At 54.6% G+C, this 18135-nt stretch overlaps 1 protein-coding gene across 4 annotated transcripts in view; it reads left to right on the top strand.

Moving 5' to 3' along the window:
- Window positions 1-16140, top strand: part of LOC114498092 (regulating synaptic membrane exocytosis protein 3) — a 34447-nt gene extending 18307 nt beyond the window's left edge. For 2 of the 4 annotated variants that reach the window (XM_036025846.1, XM_036025847.1), the window contains exons 3-9: window positions 2054-2098; window positions 2462-2710; window positions 7916-8057; window positions 10716-10828; window positions 12952-13053; window positions 13394-13533; window positions 14936-16140. In XM_036025846.1, coding sequence (XP_035881739.1) covers window positions 2494-2710; window positions 7916-8057; window positions 10716-10828; window positions 12952-13053; window positions 13394-13533; window positions 14936-15148 — 927 coding nt within the window. In that variant the 5' untranslated portion in view covers window positions 2054-2098; window positions 2462-2493 and the 3' untranslated portion in view covers window positions 15149-16140. The remainder of the gene's footprint in view (window positions 1-2053; window positions 2099-2461; window positions 2711-7915; window positions 8058-10715; window positions 10829-12951; window positions 13054-13393; window positions 13534-14935) is intronic. The other 2 variants (XM_028514172.2, XM_036025848.1) reach the window with 1 other exon arrangement.
- The last annotated feature ends 1995 nt before the right edge of the window (window positions 16141-18135 follow it).

Here is an 18135-nt window from a genome sequence, read left to right as displayed (position 1 = left end):
AGCATCACACTTTCTGCCAGGTTGAAGGGCTGATAGCCAGAGATTCCACTTCTGTATACAGAGCCACCGATGCCTGCTGCCTGACTCCCCCAGAGTAGCTCTCAGCGCCCTCTGTCCTCTTCCCTAGCACTCATCGGAACCATCACTAAATATTTAATTGCATAATTAGTTACTTACTATCTCTTTTCCTCCTGGACTGGAGGCTTGAGGAGGGCAGGATGAAGGTGGACTGGCTCGCTACTGGTCTGTGGCACTCAATATGGGCCTTAGAATTTTAGGGGCTTAAATATTTGCTGAATGCAGCTAATGGGAAGAGTCCATTTGTATACTTTGGAAAGAAATTTAGCAATATATCCCAAGAATCAAAAAAATGTTTAGGCCCTTGGTATCCGGCAGGATGCTTTCGGATGTAACAGAGACCCTGACTCATACTGGCTTAAGCAGAGTAAAATACATTGTCCCACATAACATGTGGGCCAGCCAGAGAAAGGCAGGCTCCAGGGGCCCAAGGTCCTTTCTGTCTCTGTGCGGTGCTGCCCTCGGCAACACTGGCTTCATCCTAGGACTGGGCCCTCCCTGGGGGAAGAGTTCAGACAGACAGACACCTCCGCCTCTCTCATAAACATGGAATCCAGACCTTTTCCTGAAGTCAGATTGGGCCGACTTTGTCACATGCTCACCCTTGGACGAGAAAGGGTTACCAAGGCAAAGGACACTCACTGACTGGCTGAAACTAATCGGGATGAGGTGGTCCTGGGTGAACACAGTCCTCTGGCAGGAAGCAGGGAGAGAGGATGCATGTCGGGGAAGCCACCAGCAATGTCCACACCCCATTAAACCAGTCACTCTATTTATTAATGGGAAGCAAGCCTAACGAAATAAGCAGATAAAATCAGTATAGAAAGATGTTTATTGAAGTATTATTTAAGACGGGAGGGAGATGGAGAGACAGAGCTGATCTAAGAGGTAACTGTACTGACATATTTAAATCAGTTATGCTACTTCCATACAATGGAATATTATGGTGGCATCAAAACATTTATACAAAGTGCTAATGACATTGGGAAATGTTTGTGAGAGAATGTTAAATGAGAAATACTAGGATATAACACTAATCCAAAAGAACCTATACACCAGTGTTCACAGCAGCACAATTTACAATAGCCGAGTGCTAGAAATGACCTAAGTGCCCATCAGTAAATGAGTGGATCAAAAAACTGTGGTACATTTACACAATGGAATTCTACACTGCAGAAAGAAAGAAGGAGCTCCTCCCCTTCACAACAGCATGGATGGAACTGGAGAGCATTATGCTAAGTGAAATAAGTCAGGTTGTCAAAGACAAACACCATATGATCTCACCTAAAAGTGGAACCTAATCAACAAAACAAGCAGGCAAAATATAGCCAGAGGCACTGAAATAAAGAACAAACTGACAGTAACCAGAGGGGAGGGCAGAGAGGGATAATGAGAGAAAAAAGGGGAATGGTCATCAAGAAACATGTATAAAGGACGCAAGGACAAAGCCAAAGTGGGATAGGATTGAGGGTAGGGGTGGGTGGGGCGGGGGAAAGTCATGGTGGGAAAATGGAGACAACTGTATTCGAACAGGTAAGAAAGAGAGAGAGAGGGGAAGGAAGGGAGGGAGGAAAGGAAAGGAAAGGAAAGGAAAGGAAAGGAAAGGAAAGGAAAGGAAAGGAAAGGAAAGGAAAGGAAAGGAAAGGAAAGGAAAGGAGAAGGGAAGGAGGGAGGGAGGAAGGAAACAGGATATAAAGTATTTGCAGAATGAGTTCAATTATTTTTAAAATGCATAGAAAACAGATTGGGAGGAAATAGGTTTAAATGCTTACAGCGGCTGCCTCTCAGGTGTGCAGTTACAGGCGACTTGGACCCTCTTCTTTAGCTTTTCTGAGCCATCCCGCTCCCAGCAGGAGGGCCGCTTCCACAGCCCGCACAGGCCGGAGGCGCTGTGTTCTCCCTGTTCTGAGCATGGCTAAGAGTGACAGCCGCTAACCCTCACTGGATGCTTACTCTGTGTCTGCGGCTGTTCCAGGCACTTGCACGCGCACTGATTCAATCCCTACAACACTCCCATGAGGTAAGTGCTTGTAGCTCTTGTTTTGCTGGAGTGTTCACTGAAACCCCAGGCTGCTGGGTCACAGGGTCACACGGCTGGGGTGTAGAGGCCCTAGCAATTCGAGGATAGGCCGTTTGACGCTCCTTGTAGGCCGTACAGCCGCTGCCTTTACCACCAAACCTGGTCACTCACCAGGGAAGCCACGTGCTAATAAAAATAGCTCCATTTATTGAGCCACACTATGCACCCACTTTTGAATCCCCACAGCCTCATGGAGGCCCAGAGACTTGCCGAAGGTCGCACAGCTCAGAAGCGGCAGTGGCTGCAGCAGAGTGGCCCCCAGTGTCTGATGTGGGGCCGTGTGCCTCTCTGTCTCTCCCACAGAGTCATCTGAGGCCCTGCCGCCCCTTCGGACCATGTTTAACGCGGAGCCAGGCCCTGCCTCGGCCGCAGGCGCCAGGAACGTGGTTCGGAGCTCCAGCATCAGCGGGGAAATCTGCGGATCTCAGCAGGCGGGGTGCGGGGCCGGGACCACCACAGCCAAGAAGCGGCGCAGCAGCCTGGGCGCCAAGATGGTGGCCATCGTGGGCCTGACCCAGTGGAGCAAGAGCGCACTGCAGCTCCCGCAGCCTGGTGAGGGGGTGCGGGGCGCGGGGGGGGTCGCCTTCCACCCGGGAACTGTCCTCGTGGGTGTACACGCCCATACCCACAGGCACTTAGGTAGCACCTACCGTACACCAGGCGCCATTCTGGGTCCAGTACATGTCCTGACTCGTGGAATTCTTGTGTAACTCTGAGGCGAGTGCCGAAGCACAGGGAAGGGAAGTGAGTTGCCCCAAACTACATAGTTAGTAGGTGGTGGGGCCCGCATTCAAACCCCAGCCGTTTGAACTCCTAACCATTACCCGCTGCTGCCTCCATGCACAAGCGTACACATTATTCAGGAACTGTTAGTTACCTAGCCACCACGTTCCTGGCCCTGTGCTAAGTAACACAGCTTCACAGACACACAGACCTGCAAGTTCAGTCTCACCAGTGACCTCCGAGTTTCCTTCGCACTACAAAGAGCCACACAAATGCATGACAAAGTTACAAGAGAGACAAACCCACACACAAAGATACTCGCCTTGCATAGTTATATAAATAGCATGATCAGTTGCTTAGGTGAGTCGCTACCCTACTTCCAGGAAAGGACAATATAGTTATGCGTACTGTGCGTAGTCATAAATAAAGCCCGTCCTGCAGTTCACACAAGCACAGCCCTCTGAATCTGACAGACCCAGATCACAAAAGCACTGTCTCTGTCTCTCTCTCTCTCTCTCTCTCTCTCACACACACACACACACAGAGTGGCCCATGGTCCCAGAAATGTGTCACACACGCATATGCACATATCTCACGAAACCCCACATTCACACACCGTCTGAGCTGCATCCTGACAAATACATTATATATTCTCAGGCACCTAGTTATAGAATCCCAGCTGTGCTCAGAATGGTGGGCGACCCACCTTATCACACACAGTCACCTGGACCCTACCTCACAGACACCCCCCAACCTGGACCTCCTCACTGTGGCATCAGCCCAAACACCAGCTGGTTGTGTATTAAAATCTCTTCCTGCTTGTTTTGCTCAGAGTAACAACTTCCCCAAGAATCCTTCAAATAGGCAGCTGGATGGGGGTGGTGAGGGGGCGGGGGTGCCGGAGGATCTGGGTAGAATGCTCATCAAGAGTCCCAGTTGGGGCTGGGGGTGGGGGACTTCTCCAGGCCTTAAAATAGCTTTTTACAAAGCCCTGCCAGGAGCACGTGGGATGGCCTTTCCCAGCACTCAGGTTGGGGTGGGGTTTCTGGCTCAGGGAAATGCTAAGTGAGGAGGGGGCTTGCAGTGATCGGTGCCCCAGGGTGGGCACAGCCGCTGTGAATGCTCGGTGTAGGCCTGACATGAAGCAGTCAGGAGGATGGGGACCTGGAGATCCAGGAGTTGCGCTGGGACAGAACCCAGGGTGGCATTAGGGTTAGGAGGTCGAAGAGGTGTTGGGCCCCAGGAGTCGCCTTGGGAGACCAAGCACCGCTGCTGCCCTTCAGTGGAGTCAGCTTCAGGGCCAATGGCTTCTTCATGTCCAAAGCGATTTGGAGGAAGAGGCCAGGGCAGGGGCTCAAGTCACTGGAAGATGTTTCAGTGACCTTCCCCGGGGCTGCCCACCTACCTGCACCACCAGTCAGCAGGCAGGGACTGGAGCAGACGCCAAGGAGACCTGCAGCCTCAAGGGAGATGCATGAGGATGGGGCTTCTGGACCGCTTCTCTGCAGCATGCGAGGGCATGGCTGACGGCTGGGGCCGAGCCAGGGGATCACACAGATGCCCTTCCAGCTGAAGGTCCCTATGACTCATCAATCACCAGATGTCAGAGCAGGAAGGGCCCCTTGAGATCATCTAGTCTGATGCACTCATTTTATTGATGAAACATCGGAGCCCGAAGAGGGGAAGGCATTTTCCCAAAAACAACTTCATGATGGTCTTTAGGGCCACGCCCTGTCATTTTCGAGCTGGGTGACTCAGGCGAGGTACTTCACCTCTGCACTCACCACCGCGTTTGTAGAACAAGGACAACAATCTGTACCTTGCAGAGTTGTCCAGGGGGTTTCATGACATAGGCAATACAAAGGCACCAGCCTTGTACCTGGTAGGCACTTGGTGCTGTCGGTGGAATGTTATCACCTAGGGTCCAATGGTAGGGCCAAAAATAAGAATTCTCTGGCCCTTACAGCTCTGCCCCTTGCTTGCAGCATACCCCTCTCCCAGCTATAATTCCTTGTCCCTGTTTTTCCCCCAGTTCTTGAGGTTGCCAGTGCCCCAGCTTGGAACCCCATCCTGGGTGGGACAGTTTGGCTCCAGGGGGATGTATGTGGCTGACTCAACTTGGGAATGGGTCCTGGACAATCTCTTCTGGGAAGAGCTCCCAGGAGAGTGTTCCCGGTTGCCCCAAGATGGGATGGCCTAGTTCCCTGCAGGGCCCAGCTATGTGAAGTGGCAAGGAACCCCTCTCCTGGACCCAGTCTTCTGGGCCCTGTGTCTGCCTTCCCAAGGGGCCTCCTCCCTCCTAGCTTATCCATACTCAGCATTGGCTTGAGCGCTTCCTCTTTGTTTCAAAGCCTGGACTGTTACAGCAGCCTCCCCGTTAGTCCCCCTGTCTCCTTCCTGCCCCTTTGACCTTGCCCTAAGGTGGCTTCCAAAACCTGCTCTTGGCTCTAACTCCTCACGGGACCTTGGGAAAGTGACTTTCCCTTTGGGCCTGTTTCCTCTGTAAGATGGAGCTGAAAAGACATTCTCCCAGCTTTCTTCTAGATCTGAAATTCTCCAAGTTGTGGGGGGCAGTGAGATGGGTGGGATAAGAATTTTGGGGTTCCAGGACACATGTGGGTTCTGATCTAGCCTTAGACCGGGTCCACACAAGGCCATCCTGGGCTGTCCTAGCCCCTAGCCAAATGGAGCTCCTCCTTTCAGCACCAAGGACAGCAGCCCCCTCTCTCCTGGGCTCAGGGCTCTGGCTCAGGTGGGAAAGAGGGCTCAGCATCATTCCAGGACACGCCATGGCAGTGCTGTGGGGAGCTGTAATTGCCTCTCCCTCATAGATGCTGAGATGGATGGGATGGTCCCTGGAGTCTTTCGGTCTCCAGGGACCACAAAATTATTGCAAGCAACTTGGCTGGGTTCTCTGGAGAAAGGGGCTACCTAAAGTTACTCCCCAGATCTTCAGGGTTCAGAGACTGGATAGGTATAAAACAGTAGAGGAATTTTCTCTAAGGTTGCAAGACCTTGTTCCCACACAGAAGACATGGAACTTAATCTCTGCTGAGTCACATCTCCAACCATGTGGAGATGGTGGAGAAGGGTGAGGAGTAGCACGTCAGTAGACTGCGCGTCAGCCTGGGCCTTGTGGGCGCCTGGACCTCAGGCCGCCCACCTGTGAAATGGCAGGGCCAGGGGGCTGGCTGAGTGTTTCCAACATTTTAGAATTCTGTGATTCCCCTACCAGGGGGTCACAATGGAATGGGCAGGTCTGATCAAAGACAGTAAATTTCCTCCCAAATGGGTCAGAGCTTTTCTGAGCTCTAGAAGAAAGGGACTGGGGTCATGGGTGAGGCTCTGGCTTCAGCTCAGGATGTGTGTTGGGGGGAGGGGGTTCAAGGGGAGGAAGGGTAATGTGCAGATCCCACAGACCTACCTGCCTTCTAATCAGGTTGGAGGGCATTGGCAGTTAGGAGCCAGGGACAGGCAAGTTCCTCGACACCCACCATTATTGTCCAGCTCCTCTGCATGTGGTGGGTCACACACCATTTCTGAGTTTGCATCTGTGTATGTGATTGAGTGGATAGGTTCAACTCCAAGTGTTATGGTGTGAAGATCACTTTATGTGGCAGAGTATGTCATGTGTATGTATGATTAAGACCTGACAGGACCATTTGTTACTGTTGTATGCACATACACATGACCTTGTATGTGAGATCACTGTCTTCATAAATGTGATTGTCAGCACTAGTGTGTCTGCTGATGCCTGTCAGTATGAAAGAGGTATGAACGAGCTAATGTGACCGTGTGTGTAAGACAGAGAGAGAGAGAGATGTATTCCTGGATAGTTAGCTATTCCAATATCCCAGAAACTGAGATGGGTTCAAAGATGCCATTCTTCCTCACCACCTCCCACTCCCAGCCCCCCAGCCTGCCTGCTGGTGATGCCAGCCCTCTTAGCCTGCCCTCTCCCAGGGGGACTTCCTGAGAGATAAGTAGGACAAAACAAGAGGAATAAAGTACCCCCTTTCCAGAGCCATGCATGGTCTTGAATAGCCAGCTCCCCCTCCCCAGTGCTTTCAAGGGTACAGCCCTGGCTGTCCCACCCCAGCCTCTCCCCAACCCTATAGGTAATTCACTCTTAATTTGCCTGGATCTCTAACCAGCGATAGCAAATGGCTCCTTTGGTAGAGACCCTACCTGAGCACCGCTCCTCTCCCCATCGGGCTCCTCAGGCAGCCAAGCTCCAGCAGGAAAATCCTTGTAAACCCTCAGCCTGTCTTCTGTGCCCTCCACCCCCGCCCCAGGAGGAAAGGGTGTCTAGAGGGACCACACTGCAAATGCTGAAGAGGTTGCCATGGAAACCCAGGCAGGATGGTGCGCTGCTAGGAGTGGCAGAGTGCCCCATGTTCCCTGCAAGTCTGAGCATGGGGCAGGGTGGAGGCAGAGGGCCCTGGGAACAGGAGGCACAGAGACACGGACCAGGATCCCCCTGCACAGCGTCCAGGGTGCGTCTGTAGACTTCTCTCTCAAAGCCCAAGTCACTTCAGGCTAGCCTAGCTGCCCCTCTCTGTCTTGTTTCCTTAATCACCTCTTGCTAGTTTGAGGGTGGCCAGGCTTCACATGGGCCTTTGTGGGACCCCTGAAGATATCAGCTGGGCTGTGAGACCTGAGCAAGACCCGGTGCATGAGGGAGAACAAATGTGGCAAAAGGCAAACTTTCTAGAAGAGAGAGGCAGGAACACAGCCCTTCTGAGCAAGGGCTGAAATTGAGTGGGAAGATAGCTGTCAGGGCTGGGGCTGAGGGTGGAGGGCTGCAGGGCAGGGACTCTACCTGGTGACTTCACACCCCACCCGCATCCGCATCACCCTGACTCTGCCTCCAGCCATCTTTCTGGTTTGCTTTGACTGTGTCAATGCCCCTGCCTCCAGTCACAGCCTTGCCCAGCGTGCCCCTTCCCCAGCAAGGTGGCTTTGGGTACACTCTCAGAGAAGCCTCACTCCTGATTTGACCTTGTTCCCTTTCTGTGCTTGCCGGGGTCACAGAAGGGGCCACCAAGAAGCTGCGCAGCAACATCCGGCGCAGCACAGAGACCGGCATCGCCGTGGAGATGCGGAGTCGGGTCACGCGCCAGGGCAGCCGGGAGTCCACTGACGGGAGCACCAACAGCAACAGCTCGGACGGCACGTGCGTGCAGCCCGCCCCACTGTGGTCCTCCCCATCCTCCCTGGTGCTCTGGTCACAGCGCCTGCCCGGGGCAGGGCGGGAAAATCTCCGGTTGGGTTTTCCAGCCGGATGTCTGGGATCCTCTGTCCTTGCCTTCCCCCATTCCCCTCCCCCATGTCAGCTGCCCGGGCCCCATCTTCCTACCGCTCCAGGCTGCTGGTTTTCATCCCTTCTGTTTATTTTCATGCCTCTGCCTCCCAGCACCTGCACACTGTCTCACTCCAGGGGACAGGGTTCAAAAGGAAAATGTGATTCAAAAATCCTTTAAATTTAAAACCATTGTTGGGGCTCAGATAAATGGAGTTCTCACAAGCGGCCTTGCTCTGGGCTCAGGGAAGGAGATAGGGTTGCAGCTGTATTTCTCAAACCACATGGTGACACAGAGGCAGGACGGAAGCTTAGTTTAGTGGGGTAAAACCAGCATTAGAAAAAGAAACAAATTTAATTGTATCCTAAGAAGCAAGGATGAATTACCTTGTGAACTTGTGTTTCAGTTGGTTTGTTTTTTTTTAATGTATGGGTACCGATAGGTCTATGACATATATCTCATTCATTTGCATGTAGGTTGCAGTCAAAAATTTGAAAGTCCCTCAGATCTCTTCTAAGCTATGAAACTATGGTTATACCATGAAGATTTCCTGATTTGGCCTTATTAGGGTGCAATGATTTCAGGGTTCCTTAGCTCTGTCGTTTAAGAGTCTATGATCGTGCATCTCACTGCTCTGCCTACATCCGTGAGCGTGAGTGGCCACTGGCATTTATTTTGTCATATACACAGGGTGTCACCGGGCACTTCAGGTCAGTGCTTTCTCTCCCAGGGTCTACCCATCACTCTCAGACCAAAACGGTCTCATTTAACACCCACAACAATCCTGAGGGCTGCCGTGCTCCCTCCACAACTGAGACAGCGGAGGACGGTGAGGTACCTGGCCCAAGGTCACGGCTATTAAGTGGTGTTGGAGTCAGGATTTGAACGAAGGCCACTTGTCTTTATGACCTTCGTTCACACTCCCTACACTCTCTACACCGAGCTCCTGAAGTTCTGTGACCTCCAGAGTAGATTTCTTTCTTTAACCTTCTCAGAGCCTGTTGTCCTCAGGATGTGATGTTAGGCCATCGCTGACTGTGGCCAGTAGGAGTGGGTGACCCCCAAAGCCTCTTCCTGGGGGTGGGGGTGGGGGACACACAGGCCCTCTCTGATAAGCATATGCACCTGCCTCCCCTCCCTGCCTGTCACTGGCCAGGGGGCACTCCTGGCCACGCCATCCGACAGGGGATTTGTTCTGGGACCAACTTTGATCTCTCCAGCCAGCAGCCTGAGCGGTTTCAGATCCTAGGGCTTTCTCCGGTCCATTGCAGCCCACGAGTAGACGGGCCAGCCCTCCCCCATCTGTCCTTTCTCTGCTGGCACACCCAGAACACCGAGGCTGGAGGACATGAACAGGGAGCATTTCCCCTCTGTGGTAACAATGGCAGCGATAACTACCATGTATCGTTTGTCTGAAGCTTTTCACGCACCATCTGTCCCAATTCTTACTGTAAAAATGCCTGAGTTGGACACCAGCTCGGTTTCGTGGGCAAGTGTCTAACATCGAGAACCCTCTGTTTCCTCATCTGTGAGACTGGATGATAGTGCCTGCCACATGGAGTCATCGTGAGAAGTAAACTGTATGATGCACGTGGAGCATTTAGTGCGCTCTTGGCACCTGGCCAGCTTCAAGGACCGCCAGCTCTCCTTGTTACCGTTTCCCGGCCCCCCACAAGCATGGCACACCACTAACCGTCACCGGTCATGCTATTTGGGACTCAGTTGCTGGTTTGGCCACCACCTCACATTATTGACTTGATTTCAAACTTAGGGTCAACTAAACCTCAGGTCTTGAAACTTGCTTCAGGCATTAAATTTCTGTCCTGTGTCTCTGGTTCTTGGCATTCATGTCCCCTGGTGAGGACACAGGTGTTCAGCAAGGCCTGCCTTTTAAGAGTCACCTTAGAGCCCTGACCGGTGTGGCTCAGATGGTTGGGCGTCATCCCGCAAAGCGAAAAGTCTCTGGTTGGATTCCTGGCCATCAGTTCCTAGTCGGGGCACGTGTGAGAGGCAACCAACCTGCTAATTGAGGTTTGTCTCTCACATCATGTTTCTCTCCCTCTTTTTCTCCCTTCCCCTCTTTCTAAAAGTAAATAAATAAAATCTTTTTTAAAAAGTCACCTATCCGTAGCTCAGTGGATTGAGCACGGGCTATGAATCAAAATGTCGCAGGTTCGATTCCCAGTCAGGGCACATGCCTGGGTTGCAGGCCATGGCCCCCAGCAACCGCACATTGATGTTTCTCTCTCTCTTTCTCCCTCCCTTCCCTCTCTAAAAATAAATAAATAAAATCTTTTTAAAAAGTCACCTATCATTATGTTAGGTTCATTAGTCTCTATTCTTAAGTAATATCAAAGTATTTTCTTTAATGTACAGAGATGAACAGTTCTCTGTCCCCAGCCAAAGTAGTACACCCACCCTATGTGGAGGGGAGATCGAGGCACAGGGGAGAGTACCCAGTGCCTCCGAGGCAGAGCCGCTGCGTCCCACCAGCCAGATGCCCTCGTGTGAGCCTCTGCCTTCTTCCCCAGGTTCATCTTCCCTACCACCCGGCTCGGGGCCGAGAGCCAGTTCAGCGATTTCCTGGACGGGCTGGGACCAGCCCAGATTGTGGGGCGACAGACACTGGCAACTCCACCAATGGGTGAGTCTTTTGAGGGTGGGGGTGAGTGGGGTGATGGCAGCCACACAGCAGAAAGGGTGAGCTCAGTGGGGCCCCTGCGTGACCCAAGCAGCAGGAAGGAGCCCTCATTCAGGCTTCTGAGGCGTGAGCCTGGCACTTGTGCACCACCCCCACCCCGCTCAAAGGAAGGCCCCCCGCTGCAGCCTTGCCAGCACACTCCCTCCCTCACTTCACCACACGCTGTGTGTGCCAGCACCTCCACGTGCTGGACATAAAATGGTGGACGGAAACTGTCGTGACATTGACTTTCATGGGGTCTGTTCTGTCACCAGTTCTCTGGTGGCCTTGGGAAGGTCTCTTCTTTGAGTCTGCTTCCTCATCTGTAAAATGGGAATAAAGATACCTGCCTTCCTTCTGCAATCTATTTATGGAGTTTGTTTGTTTGTTTTGATGCTCTGCATGAAGTATTCCATTGACACCTTAGGAACTGTGTCTCATTTGACTTGTTACTCCTGACAGTGTCTGGCACCTAGAGTCCTCCAGTAATTTTCTCACCCCCTTTCCTGCTGCTAGGAAGGACTTCTGGAAGTCTGAACTTGGTCATCTTAGCTGTGGTTCTGGCTCCCTCCTCTCTCTCCCTTAGCTATTGGATGCACTGGCTTCACGCAGCCCCTCCCAGGCCCAGCTTCCCCAGAGATGCTGCCTCCCTTCCACCCGCTTTTCCATTAGTCTGACTTAAGCAGAGTCTGACCCAGACATCTGCACTGACCTCACAGCAAATGAGGAAGCCGAGTGCAGCCAGCGCCCAGCTGTGAGCCACACAGTGAGCTGGGTTTCATTCCAGGCCAGGACTCTTCCCACTGCACTGCCCTGTCTTCCTCCATGTGCTCACGCAGGAGCCTCTGTCTGCTGGGAGAGGGGTCCATGGAGACCCTCAGAAGATGAGCATCAGCTCTCATCTGGCTCAAGGGTTAGACCTGGCTAATTGTCAGCCCTTGCTTTGAGACTCTTAAGGGCCTGGGGAGTCTGCTTTTCCCAGCCCTTGGCCCAGGCAGCAAGAGGGGTCCACACTTCTGTAAACCAAAAGCGCCATCACAGCCTAGAACTGTGTGTGTGGTGCCCCCTGGTGTCCAAAACTGGAAGTGACAGTTTTGCATTTGCCCATCTTGGGGATGTTCACGTGAGACAGGGAGGAGATCAATTCCTGAAACATCCCCTCCCACTTCCCTGTGGGAGGTTGGGGTACTTGGAGGGAGGGGGATGAATTCAAGAATGTCTTTGTTTGTATTTGCATCTTCCCAGGTACCAAAAACAAACAACAGCATAATGGCTCAGAGAATCTAAAATGGGTGGCGGAACCCACAGTCTGGCCTATTTTAATTTTTCTGCACCAGGCGTATGAGTCTGCACCCCCTTGAAGGATGTTCCAAGTGACTAATGCATAATTTCAAATTCCAGCAGAACCTGAACAGAGCCAAGGGTTCTGGAAATCAGATAACTGACAAGACTCCACCATAGAACTGGCCGCAGCTGGATAACCCGTTCTGTGGAGCACAGTGAGGGGTTCTTAGTGCTCTGCTCCTGGGACGCCTGCTGGCCTGCCTCCCCGTCGTCCCTCGGCAGGGACGCAAGCAGGTCCTCCTTCCCAGGGAGCGCCTTGTGTCCTGGGCAGGCTCATGTCTCAGCATCTCTTCAAGCTGATAGTCTTTGTCTATCTGTTTGGCTTGTGTTTAGAGGCGTGGCTGAGGGCTGCTGTGGAGAAGGTGAATAAGAGCCTCTGAGCCCACAGCCTCCCTCTGGTTTCCTGACACAGGGAGCTCTGGCCCCTGACTTGCCTATTCTGCTCAGTAAAACAGAAGCCCCTCGGTTAACCAGACTTAAATGGGGGGTTGGCAGCCATTTCTGTCCCCAAGCATGTCCCTTGAGGGTCAGGCTCTTGCCCTGCCCCAGGGGACCTTTTAGACTCAGAGCCTTCCTTAGCCGATTTAAAGTGGTCTCCAGAGGGCAGTTCTCACACATGCAGCTCTCTTCACCTTGTGCCCCGTCCGGGGTTGTAGTGTCCTCTGCAGACCAGCATTCTGCACAGTGCTGGCTACTCTGCCCTGGTCCGGCTCTGCCTGGACTGTCCCTCTTCTGCCTTGCAGGGGACGTGCATGTTGCTATCATGGACCGGAGTGGCCAGCTGGAGGTGGAAGTGATCGAGGCTCGGGGCCTGACCCCCAAACCTGGTTCCAAATCCCTCCCAGGTGAGGCTGAGCAGCTGGGAGAAGGACTTTGGAGGTGGGGTCCCACCAGGGAGGGGTGTGCAGCTGAGCTCTAGGTCTAATGAGTCCTCAGTTCCCTGTTGACCTAAATCGGTCTTCCAGACACCAGAGCCACGGCTCTCCTGGAAGGCCAGTGAGTAGGGGCAGGGGTAGGAGAGGACGGAGGAGTCAGTGCTTGAGTCAGTCTCTTCAACCTTCTGTCCACCGGTCAGATCACCCTACTCCCCCTGCTCACCTCCGGGGCCACCCGGAGGTTGGGAATGGGGTGGGGCATAGCGGTCTCTCCTGGACCCCTCCCCACCATGTTTTCTCCCATCCTCAGCCACCTATATCAAGGTTTACCTGCTTGAGAATGGGGCCTGCTTGGCCAAGAAGAAGACAAAGGTGGCCAAGAAGACCTGTGACCCCCGGTACCAGCAGGCTCTGCTCTTTGACGAGGGGCCGCAGGGCAAGGTGCTGCAGGTGAGTGTGGCAGAGCAGCTCTCGGAGACTGCGAGTCACAGTTTGGAATGCGTTCCACTTATGATTCATCCCGTGCCAGGTGCCCGGATATGCACTGGCCGTTTATTTTCACAGCCCAGTGAGGTGTTACTGCCCCTGGTAGATTCATAAGGACACCAAGGTTTGGAGGGTAACTCGGTGGTAGCTGCTTTCCGACTGTGACCTCGCTTCAGCCTCGAGATGATCCTGTGAAGCTGGTGTGATTCTCCGCATTTTACAAATGAGGAAGCAGTCTCAGAAAGATGAAGTGCTTTGCGTGAGGTTTCAGCTAGGGACCTAGGGACAAGCCCAGGTCAGGGTAACGACTCTCACCCCAACTACGTGAGAGTGACAAACCCTTCACTATGGTCCTGGGAGGAAGGGGTCATCATGCCTGTTTCATAGATGAAGTGACCCAGGTGGCAAGAGGTTACGTGGGCGTAGAGCACAATCCTGGGTTCAGTCCCGAGTTCAAGTTCTGGCTTGACTGCTTCCTAGCTGTAGTATGATGTGAAGATAAAGTGAGAGATGCCTGTAGAGAGCCTCCCGTAGTGCCTGGCACAGACAGCTGCTCGCTAACTCTCAGCAGCAGTGGGGTTGAGGGGCTGTCGGCCTTGGCTGAGGCCACGTAGGGGGCGAGGGGAGGCTTGCGCCCGGGGCTGTCTGGGCTGTAGGGCTTCTCATCTAGGGCCGTTGCTCCGGGCTGAGGCGGTTCTTCAGCAGGGGGTCTTGGAGTGCACACAGTAGGAACGGATGAACCCCAGGGTTCTGTGGGGGAAGTTCAGTCTTGGTTGTTTTGGTTTCTTATATATATTGGGATTCCATTTTGAAAAACGAATTCACCAATAAAAATACTTCAAAAATCACTGAGCTAATCTATTCCCCTCTCCCAGTTTTATGGGTGGCTGGGAACCCTGAGGTCCAGTGAGGGCCAGGGGCTTGCCCAGGCCCCGCTGTGAGGCGGGGGCAGAGCGGGGGCTGTGACCCAGGTCCCGGAGTCTCGGTCTGCTCCTTCCTGGAGGAGGCTGGCACCCGGGGTGCTGGGGGCTCCGGAAGTCAGACCTGGGTCCATTCCCAGCTCTGCCACCAATGACTGTGTATCTTTTGGTTCGTTAAGTAACCTCTCTGAGCAGCAGTTTCCTCCTTGTGGAAATAATACACAGTACCTCCACCTGGACGGTTGCAACAATTGAGACGATAAATATAAAGTCCGTAGGTTGGAGCCTGGCACTCCTTAAGTGCGCAGTGAGCTGTTGCTTGAAACCGGTGAGCTGCGGCTCTCTCTGTCCCATCTGTGCCCTGGTGAGACGTGTGGGCTCCTGGGCCCACTGCCCAGCCGGAGTCGGGGAGGCGGCTCAGCTCCTCTCTCTTCCTCCCCCGGTAGGTGATCGTCTGGGGAGACTACGGCCGCATGGACCACAAGTGCTTCATGGGCATGGCCCAGATCATGCTGGACGAGCTGGACCTGAGTGCCGCCGTCACCGGCTGGTACAAACTCTTCCCCACGTCCTCCGTGGCAGACTCCACACTCGGCTCCCTCACCAGGCGCCTCTCCCAGTCCTCCCTGGAGAGTGCCACCAGCCCCTCGTGCTCCTAAGGACCTCGGGAAGAGGCTGGGGTGCGGTGTGGGAAGGGGTGCCTGCTGGCGCCCCTCCTCCTCCCCTGTACATAGTCTCACGTCTTTCTGGCCCCTCGCCCTGCTGCATGCCCGTTGGCTGCTGGGCACGTCCCAGCTGGCAGTGGAGAGTGTAGTCTGTGTGTGTGTGTGTGAGAGTGTGTGTGTGTGTGCGTGTCCGTGTGTGACCATGTTTTATCCGTTCACTTGTCTGGGTAGAGTCAGTCTTGGTGACCACATGGGCTGAAATCCGTGTCCCTCTGTGTCTTGTTGAAAAGAAACCTACGTGAGTGTTGTGTGGACATGACTGCCCCTCAGGCCATGGATGGAAGAGGGGGACGCGGCCCTGCCTGGTCCTGCGCCGGGGCAGAGCCCGCCTGTGCCTCTTGGTGGTCCCTGCTGAGTTTCCTGTCTTGTTCTTTGTTCCGCCTTTGCCTCTCCCAGCACTGCTGCTTTTTTTGAGGAATGTAGCATCCACTGCAGCTGGCCACCTCGAGGCCCCTCTGGGAACCATGATGCCCCTCCTCCCACCCAGCGCTCTGGCAGCTTTCCCCACCGAGTGCCCCTGCAGCATGAGGCATGCCCATCTAGTGCCCTGGCCAGGGCCCGGGGAGCAAAGATGCCCGGGGAGCTGAGGGCTTGGGGACCGCTTCCTCCCTTGAACTGGAGCCACCTCCTTCCTACAAGCAAAACAGGAGGAGGTCTTAGTTCCCAGGGTTGCTGGCCAGATACCTTAGAGGGAAGTTCCGCTACCTCCCTTAGCACTGCCCCTCACCTCTTACCTCCCTCCACGCCAGCTCACCTCTGACATGCCAAAGGAGCCCTCCCAGTGGACCCCCAGAGGTGTGGGCGGAGCGTCTTGGCATCCAGGAGGCAGCCCTCAGAGGGGATGTAATCTGCCAAAGCAGACAGTCCTCCCCAGGCTGTGAGGGTGGCCCTGTCCCCAGCAGGGCTCCTCCAGGTGGAGGGGGGCTGTTTGCTGGGATAAGAAGGTGGGGGCTGCCAGGCTCTGAGCCACTGCTGAGGATCCTGTCCGACATGTGGGGATTAGCTGCCTGAAGTTAACCGTTTGGGGCTCCACTTTTTGTTCACGTCTAGGCCAGGGTTGCTGTCTGAGAGCCTCACGTGAGCCCCAGCGTCCTGGCTCCGCAGACAGGCTGGCTCTGGACCCTAAACTGCCACTGTCACCAGCTCTGTACAAGCAATACTCACCCCTCTCAGCCTCCCTGCCTCCGTGTGCTCTACCACTGCCCTTTGGAGAGTGGCCTAGGCACCTGCCCTGCCCTGCCCTGCTTTCATTCCACCCACCCGGTTGGAGCGTCCCAAAGCCACTCAGACTCTGACTTGATCTGACAGCTGGGCCCTGTGTGTGGGGACCAGCGCCTGGACCCTGTGAGGTGTCTGCTGGGAACCCTGGAGTCTGGCTCAGGAATGCTTAAGTCTGTCCCTTTCCCCACCTCAGGTCCAGGGTGAAAGGTGAGAGGTAGCCCAGGAGACGGACACAGCAGCCCTGGGGTCCATGCGGTAGGGGGCGAGCTCTCTCTGTCTCTTCCCCAGGCGTGGTCATCCCCAGCGCTGAAGTGACTCTAATCAGGACACCCGCCCGAGGGGCTACCCAGGGACAGCGCAGAGTCTCAGAGCCGGAGTGCTCGGGCCATCAGTGACCAAAGCGGGACAGGCCTGGAGGGGGACTGTGAGAGGGGTAGGGGGCGGAGGCTCCCTGGAGACACAGCCACCGCCGCCAGAGGGCCTCCTTTTGGGGCGGGATCCACATTAGGCTGAAACCGGAGGCCAGTGCCTTTCCTCCAAAGGGGCAGAAACCCGGACCCCGTCGGTCCTGCCCACAGACAGAGTAGGTGATACGATGAGCTTCTGGGCTTCCGTCTCCTGCCCGAGCCTCCGCTCTTGCATCAAAGACGAGAAGGCGTCGTACGCGCAGAAGAGAGGGAGGAGGCCACGGGGCCCTTTCCTCTTTCTGCAGAAATCCTCTCCCATTGTGGCAGCTGGCTGGTGCGCGCATTTCTCGTGTTTCTCGAGTGAAGCAAAGGGCTCCGTGCTCTTGGGTCTGGGGGTGGGGAGGGGGAGACACCTTGCTCACAGAAGGGCGTTTTTATGTCCTGTCCGAGATGCATCCACCTCCAGAGAGGTCACCCTTGGGAGGGTGTGAAAATACACGCGGGGCGGTGGGATTATTAGTGATAGTGCAGACATCAGCTGAGGTAGCACCGAATGGTGATCCGTGCAGCCACACCCGGGGTGGGGGAGGATATCACCCTCATTCCTCAAGGGCCCAGAGAGACCATGAGAGAAGGTGGGAGCTGCCCGCAGAGAGGCTGCCGCTGGGTAGCTGGAGGCCGGTGCCCCTTGCCTGGGGGATGAGGGAGGCTGGTTAGCACGGGGAAGTTCCAGCCAGAGGCAGGGCCTCCTGGGTTGCTAACTGAGTCTGAGCTGCCTACAGTCCCCAGCGGCCAAAGCTGCCCAAGGGTTGGGCTACTCCACAATTCCACCTCTAATGGGAAGTCCTTTCCCTGCAAGTTGACTTTGGGAATTAGTCTGTTTAACCCTTTGCACCAAATAAGTGACTAATCCCCACTGGATTTTCCCCCATGAGGGTGAAGTTCCGTGAGGCTGACGTACGTGTGTGATGGTGACTGGCTGGATGTGGGGATCTGTCGTCAGCATCCCGGGTGCAGGGGCCTGCCTGAGAGGCCGCTCTGGCGTCCACCTGTGCCAGAAGAGGAGGGGGCTCCGGCATCACCCCTGGCCATCCCTGGGGTGGGGAGCATCTCTCCTTCGAGGAGGGGATGGTGGGGGAGGAAGGAATGTGACCTCCCAGAGTTCTCCCTGATCTGGGACCCAACTCACTGCCAGGGACAGTCTCTGGTCCAAACGCCCCCGCAGCCCACATGGAACCCGGAGCTGATTACAGACCGGGGCTCTGTCGTTCCACCTTCCTGCTCTGGCAGGGT

This window comes from Phyllostomus discolor, chromosome 5, assembly GCF_004126475.2.
Source record: "Phyllostomus discolor isolate MPI-MPIP mPhyDis1 chromosome 5, mPhyDis1.pri.v3, whole genome shotgun sequence".
Classification (NCBI taxonomy): domain Eukaryota; kingdom Metazoa; phylum Chordata; class Mammalia; order Chiroptera; family Phyllostomidae; genus Phyllostomus; species Phyllostomus discolor.
The sequence above is the reverse complement of the archived record's forward strand: the minus strand, read 5'-3'. Positions and strand labels throughout refer to the sequence as shown.